Source organism: Salmo salar, chromosome 10 (genome assembly GCF_965601325.2).
Source record: "Salmo salar chromosome 10, fSalSal1, whole genome shotgun sequence".
Classification (NCBI taxonomy): domain Eukaryota; kingdom Metazoa; phylum Chordata; class Actinopteri; order Salmoniformes; family Salmonidae; genus Salmo; species Salmo salar.
In genome coordinates this window covers 56,134,114-56,141,757 of record NC_138300.1, presented here as the reverse complement: position 1 = coordinate 56,141,757, position 7,644 = coordinate 56,134,114, and the positions used below count along the sequence as shown (strand labels likewise).

General features: G+C 40.4%; 1 protein-coding gene across 1 annotated transcript; it reads left to right on the top strand.

Moving 5' to 3' along the window:
• The first annotated feature begins 327 nt into the window (after positions 1–327).
• On the top strand, positions 328–2,336 carry sox14 (SRY-box transcription factor 14). Its single transcript, XM_014123661.3, has one exon. It carries the CDS (start codon positions 770–772, stop codon positions 1,475–1,477), a length of 708 nt encoding a protein of 235 aa, XP_013979136.1. The 5' UTR covers positions 328–769; the 3' UTR covers positions 1,478–2,336.
• The last annotated feature ends 5,308 nt before the right edge of the window (positions 2,337–7,644 follow it).

Below are 7,644 nucleotides of genomic sequence, written 5' to 3'. Positions count from 1 at the left end.
AAGGTTTTAGCTGTAAAAAAAAAAGAAAAGAATAACCTACTTAATTTGCAAGCCATCCTGCTATAGCATAACATGCTCCCCTTACTTCATTCGTTCGGATTAACAGGAGTCAGGTTTTATTGCTAAAAGGTTGAAGGTGTATGTTTGTAGCGTTTCAACTAAATGGATTCTGGGAGGGAAAGAGTATCCCCCTTTTTTTTCCTCCCCAATCTTTGTTTATGTAGTAATATACATATTTTGGTAAAGGTATTATGCCGGTCTCTGTGTGCTGATTGGGTGCTCAGGTTGGCGAGTGAACGCCCTGTGATTATGTCAGATGCGTGCAGACCAAACCAGCCCAGCCTTTGAACTTCACCGCTTTTGGCTCTCATTCACGCGCTTCCCCTCATTTCCAAACCAGGTGCTGTTGCAAGGCGGGAAATCTCTAAGAAAAAAACACAACACTTTATGACTCTTCGACCGCGGAACTTTTGCTTTCACCTCGGTGGATTTTCATGCGTGTTGCTGTTTTCCACCTTTATAGGCAACCACGGTTTTTGAAAAAGAAAGTGTACATAGGCTGGACTTAGCGAACGATTTCTTAACTCCGGAGAAATTGGACAGTGTGGATTTTTATTGATGCTGTTTTCCGACTTCGTCTCAAGCATTCGAGAACTGGCATGATCTGTGTCTGCCAGCAAGACAGGTGAATATTTTTTTTCCTCGGTTGATTTTTAGAACTTTTTCCACGTTACTTTTAATTGGGGATAAAAGGCACACTCTTTAAAACATGTCAAAGCCTGTAGATCATATCAAGAGGCCAATGAATGCGTTCATGGTCTGGTCCCGCGGCCAGAGGAGGAAAATGGCACAAGAGAATCCCAAAATGCATAACTCAGAAATCAGCAAAAGACTTGGCGCGGAGTGGAAGCTGCTCTCTGAATCCGAAAAGCGTCCTTACATCGACGAAGCGAAGAGGCTGCGAGCACAGCACATGAAAGAACACCCAGACTATAAATACAGACCCAGGCGCAAACCCAAGAATCTACTGAAGAAGGACAGGTATGTGTTCCCTTTGCCTTACCTTGGGGACACGGATCACTTGAAAGGACTCTCAGCCTCGGACTCTCTGTTGAGCGCATCAGAGAAAGTCAGGGCATTCATGCCCCCGACCTCGGTACCTTACTCGTTCCTCGACCCGAGCCAGTTCACCTCCAGCGCTATCCAGAAGATGACAGAGATGCCGCACACCATGACCACCAGCAGTTTGGGTTACGGCTCGTTGGGATACCAGAACGGCGCGTTCGGCAGTTTGGGTTGCCCCAGCCAGCACACCCACACCCACCCGTCGCCCACAAACCCGGGGTACGTGGTTCCCTGTAACTGTACCGCCTGGTCGGCGTCGAGTTTACAGCCCCCGGTTGCCTACATACTTTTTCCAGGTATGACCAAGAGTGGGATAGACCCATATTCATCAACACATGCCACTGCTATGTAACGCGCCAGACAGACTGACTGACTTTCTGTTTAAACAAGTAACAGCAATGCATGTATAGGTTATATGGACAGAACAGTTCGCCCCCCCCAAAAAAAGAGAAATGACAAGTATAAAGGCCCGTGGACTTAAGAGCAAAACGGGCGAAAACTTTTCACGAGATCTGAACAAGACGTTGAGTTCCTGACCTCCTCATGGAACTGGGACGGAACTATGTACGGCAGGTGCCCTGTGAACTGTAAGAATTATTGTAAATGTTATAACGTTTATTAATGGCTACCGGAAAAGGAGGCCTTTAACTTTATTTATTATGTACATCTTGATGCTATGATAATTTTGTTTCTAATTATTATTGATATGATTATGATAATCTTATTTTCCAAATTTGGCTTGCACAAATTTACGATAGCCTTCTTGTTTCCTGTATAATGTGTTGCATTTTGGCACTCTGAATTTCAGCTGGTATGATAGGGTCAAAATTAAGGACCTCTGAGTTAATAAATATACGGGTTATATTGTTTCTATGGACCGAACTGGCACATAACTAGACAGTCTATTTAAAATAACAAATGAAAAGTCCTTATAATTTAATAATGTTTCATTTTTTTTTTTAAATCCTGTGGTTCAGTGCTAATAGTCACACGTCATTTTTTTGTTTTTTTTTTGTTGGTTTTGAGGAATAACTTCTTATTTGAAGTTATAAGCAGTTAATGTTGTATTTTTTAATGTAAAACCTGTCATGTTATGGTAAGGAAAATGTATCTTGAAGGGTGATACCTCGGTTCTTTGTTCATCTGCCGAGCTAAGACTTTTTGAATAAAGGACAATCTGTCTTAGAAAATATTAAATTCCTGTATGGTTATATTGCAGTAGCGTGTCATTGGAAGGTGCAGCACAACCCAGCCTGGTAGAGTTAACCCAGTCTGATTGAGTTAACCCGGCCTGGTAGAGTTAACCCAGTCTGATTGAGTTAACCCGGCCTGGTAGAGTTAACCCAGTCTGATTGAGTTAACCCGGCCTGGTTGAGTTAACCCAATGAGTCAATGTGGTAAGCGTCAGAGGACAACAACACATTTAAGAATAATATTTATCAAAATATTTTGGAATATTAATACTATATTAAATTTGTTATTTGACCAACCTCAATATAAAAAATAAAAATAAATGGTGGTTTAGCCATTTGACTTATATCATTACATTGTATTACCCTACACCCAGGCTGCGAGCCATAGCAAATAAGACAGTAAATGTGCATGTATGAGTCATTTCTTTTTGGGATTAATTACAATGGATTTCTCTACAGTATACCTACTGCAAATAGAAGATTCGGCAACAAAAAACAGATGAGGAAACAAAGCATACCTTCAACATACTCTCTAAATGATCATTATCGCTCTAATCAGCGTCGTTTGATTGAGGTGACGTTTCATGCGAGTAGCAGCTGGCCATCTGGAACGAATGAGGAGATGTGAGATAATGCTGACAACGCGTGGCGTTTAGGCCTACTCTTTAGGGACCAATAGAAGAATTCAACGATAAACGATTAAACGTAGCCTAGACCTTTAGGCAAACAGAAGGCAAGTCCGCGTTTACAGAAACCATAAACTAGGGATAGCCTGTTAATTGAAATGTATACGTTTAGTTAAAATCACTTAATAAATAATGTATTGTTTAGCAATACAATTTACAATATTTTGCTACATGAAAAACACTATTAATAATAGCAACAACAAAACAACAATAACAAAACAAATGATTAGGCCACTAAATAAAAGCAAGCAGAGGCCTATGGGTGGGCTAGGTTCAAGTTTGAAATATTTTGTGAAATAATCAGTGATTTAATTTTGGCCTTGTGAAATCACCAGTCTACAACCAGTCTCTATTGGGTTTTATAGCAGTAACCAGGCTATAATCAGTCTCTATTGGGTTCTATAGCAGTAGCATGACAGTATTGGCTCATCCTGATGTAGGATAGCTTTAACTCGGACTGACTGGCCTGTCACTTCCGATAGTGTTGCTAATATGTTGCCATCAAAGCTCATATTGCCAAACGCGTTGCTCAACATTTAGGCTATTTCAGTCCGCCTCTAGCCAAAGCCCTAACATTATGGCTGATGTTATTATCACAGCTATACACAAATTACTAGGTTATATTACCTGTTTAGAATTACAGAGATATTAGCCTGACATATTATCTTATGCCTTTAGTATGTCAGAATGTGATCCTTATTGAAATCCTGACCGATGTATTTTTTATGTGGCTGTCAACCTGTCAAACTTTTTTTATTCAACTTTAATTGTAATAGCTTCTGCAGTTTTAGGTGCGGTGCCTGCGTTCTAAACAGGTTACAAACATGTTCTCTGCGTTAATGTGTTGAGGTTACTCTTTAGTGACACTGAAATGAACCGACAGAATAGTCTTTGATGTTCGACTGAGCGGAGAGGACAGGCCTCCCTTCAGGGATTCCGCTCGTCAGACCTGTTTGACTGACTCACATCAAGAGGGTGTTCTTTTTCATTTAAAAATAAGGAACGTACATTTAATAGAACAACAGGCTAAAATGTTGAACATACTTTATGGGATAATATTATAGGCTACAGATCTAAATGGGACTTTTGGATAAATAAGTCTCAAGAGCACTGATATGTTCCGCATCTGACACATTCATCACATTAATTTAGGCCTACCCCATAAAACTGTTTTACATTGTACCCGAGGTCATTAGCATTAGGCTAGCTGTTATGTGTAAAGAAGTGTTTGTTATGTTTTGATTTTTACATAAACAAACAAATCTCAATCCTCAGTTGCAACATCGTCGTGTGTGTGTGTGTGTGTGTGTGTGTGTGTGTGTGTGTGTGTGTGTGTGTGTGTGTGTGTGTGTGTGTGTGTGTGTGTGTGTGTGTGTGTGTGTGTGTGTGTGTGTGTGTGTGTGTGTGTTCTCCAAATTCATAGGGCTATTTCATTCACTCACCCGTTGTGATTTAATTTTGCTTCATTACACACATCCATTATTCTCGGAGTGCATATGAAATTCAAAGAAAGATTAGAGAATATGATCACTTTTTGATGCCAAAACACATTGTATCATCAGCGTTACGTGTTGTAGCTAAACACGTAACAACTTGCTATGACAAAACAGAGCTCCAACTGCTGCAATTACCGTTGAAACATCTGATAGAATATAAACTTGCGGCGGACGCAAAGATTTAGTATTTTGTTTCTAATTGAAAAATGTGTCTGACATTTAGCAATTGTTGTAATTTGGACTCAAAAGGGGAACAAGCTTTCAAAACAATTGGGCTGAGACTGCAAGTAAACCGAGGATTGGAATTCTACTCCTGCCTATTGTCGCAGGACTAGGGAATAGGATTCTACTCTTGCCTATTGTCGCAGGACTAGGGAAAAGGATTCTACTCCTGCCTATTGTAGCAGGACTAGGGAATAGGATTCTACTCCTGCCTATTGTCGCAGGGCTAGGGAATAGGATTCTACTCCTGCCTATTGTCGCAAGACTAGGGAATAGGATTCTACTCCTGCCTATTGTCGCAGGGCTAGGGAATAGGATTCTACTCCTGCCTATTGTCGCAAGACTAGGGAATAGGATTCTACTCCTGCCTATTGTCGCAGGACTAGGAAATAGGATTCTACTCCTGCCTATTGTCGCAGGACTAGGGAATAGGATTTGCACACCGAGGTGTAATAACATTACTGCATTAATTAACATTTTCATTTCACATCCAGATTGTTTACTTATCTGCCAGGAACATATGCTGGGAGAAGTTAAGATTCACGATTCTGCACTATTGCCCAAGGTGCAATTCAATATGGGGGGGGGGGGGGCGCCTCAGATTTTTATGACAGTCTTAGCTCTTATCAGCCACTGTAAATGAGGGTGATACTTCATTGAACCGAATATGAAGTTTAACATCAAGCCCCCCTAAAGCATGCATATTCAACTTTGAAATTGGACAATTATAATTACTTTCAGGAGCACTTAAATAAAAGAGGGCTATGATGTGTATTTTTTTTCTGTATTATGATGTATTTGGTCTTGTAATAATTATATAACTCGAGTGAATCAGAGTTGCTTAATTCGACTGTGATATTTAGGTTACCTTAATTGTTTGACTTGGGGAAAAAAGGGAAAATTACGTTGTGCTGATAATTTAAAGGTAATTTCCTGTTGAGCCAACATCTGCAGCGTTTACCGTGAATACATAATCCGCTAACGCGGGAACATTGCCTTTAAATTTCAATCAGGCTGTAACAATGAATTTCCGCGATACGGATTGAATAGAGGTCTTCATTTAGGCAAATATCTTCACATTTATACATTACCTGTTAGTATATATATATATTTGTATTGTAAAAAATTAAGCATGACTCTAAGTCAGTTCATAATAAACTGAAACATATTTAGTAAAAGTGGAGAGATGCAGCGCGTGCGCAATTAGAAGTTAATTCATGGCAATTAATCAAACTGTGATCATGGCGCGCTGCTTTACCCAGGCTGTTGAAATGTCCCTGTCTGTTTCCGCACACAGAGCGTTATTCACCGCCTCAAAACAACTCAAATAGAGGGGAAATTATGATTTGAAATTATAGAGGCCCTAAATCTCTTTTAAACTCATCCTCCAGACGTTTTTATTCGAGCACAACAGAGAGCTCTGGTGCTTCCAGAGATGAATTAAATCTGCCTTATCTCGCCGAGACTCATTTCAGCGCTAGATCAGAGAAAAGGAGAGGATAATTGTTCTTTATTTTATTTTATTAAATCCGGCAGCCAAGCGCTTTCAGGTCATTTATATGCTTCATTTAGTGATAAAAGTCGACGAGGAGGGACACAAGGCGGCTTTCTTTCCTCAAACACTTTAAGAACGAAAATATAAAACACAGGAAACAGAAGTCGTGGGACGCGACATTTTTAATTGAATGCCATGGGTCATTTGTTTTACTGACTTTAAATGTCACCCTGACATCATCAGACTCTGGAGTATCTCACTCTGCATCTTGCTATGCTCATTTTCCATCTCATTGAGACAGAAATCAGAGCAGTTCATTGGAACGTCACTCTAAGTGTTAACCAATTCCAGGCTATTAGCATAGCTACAGCTCCCGCGGTACACCGGTTTATATTAGGAAGATGATGATGATGGTGATGGTGATAGTGATGAGGAAGGTGTGAGACGATGCTGATTCCTTCCATATTGACAAATATTCGTTTTCCTTGTCAGGAATTCATCACATTATTATTATTTTTATTTTTTTTTGCGTTGGAGGGAAATGTTTGGGAATGGTTAAGGAAATAGGCTACAATATTAACTATCTATACCTATTGTGTCTGAAACACCAAAAAGCCTCATCCCCCCCCCCCCCATATCATCATTGCTAAACCCCCGTTTATCATCATTGCTAAACCCCCCGTATATCTCAAATTGGATCTGGGTTAGAAGAAAAGTAAACCGCAGTTCAGTTGTTTGAAGACCCGCGCTTTGAATTTTGGGGGTCCCTGAATTCTCATTTGAAAGAAATGAAATGGTGAACGAGCTGATAACAGGACAGGGAAGGGAGGGATGAACTGAGAGAAAGAGAAGAGAGGGAAAAGACAGAGAATCATGCCACGGCTGTTTAATGTTGCGGTTCCAGTCAGGAAAGTGATTTACACTATGACTTAAATTCCCCTTCGACTGGTATAAAGGAAGTGGTATACGGACACACACACACACACACACACACACACACACACACACACACACACACACACACACACACACACACACACACACACACACACACACACACACACACACACAAAGCAGGTGGTATTAGGGTGATATTTGCCATGCAGATATATGTTGAGTAGGCTTACAGTGCATCTCCACACACCTCTATGAACCTCTAATAACCATGATATATTGTCGATAATAGCTCTTCATTAAATTCGTAGGCCCATCTCTTGAATTTTGAACTTGAGAACGCGGGCACATAACTTCCTACATTGATCAAAGTCAGAACTTCGGAGACTGGCCCATCGATATTGGGAAACAGTATAAATACTGTCCCATCGATATTGGGAAACAGTTGCAATACTGGCCCATCGATATTGGGAAACAGTATCAATACTGGCCCATCGATATTGGGAAACAGTATCAATACTGTCCCATCGATA

Excerpts from the sequence above, each read along its gene's own strand:
- sox14 (XM_014123661.3), top strand. The coding sequence starts at position 770 with ATGTCAAAGCCTGTAGATCATATCAAGAGGCCAATGAATGCGTTCATG.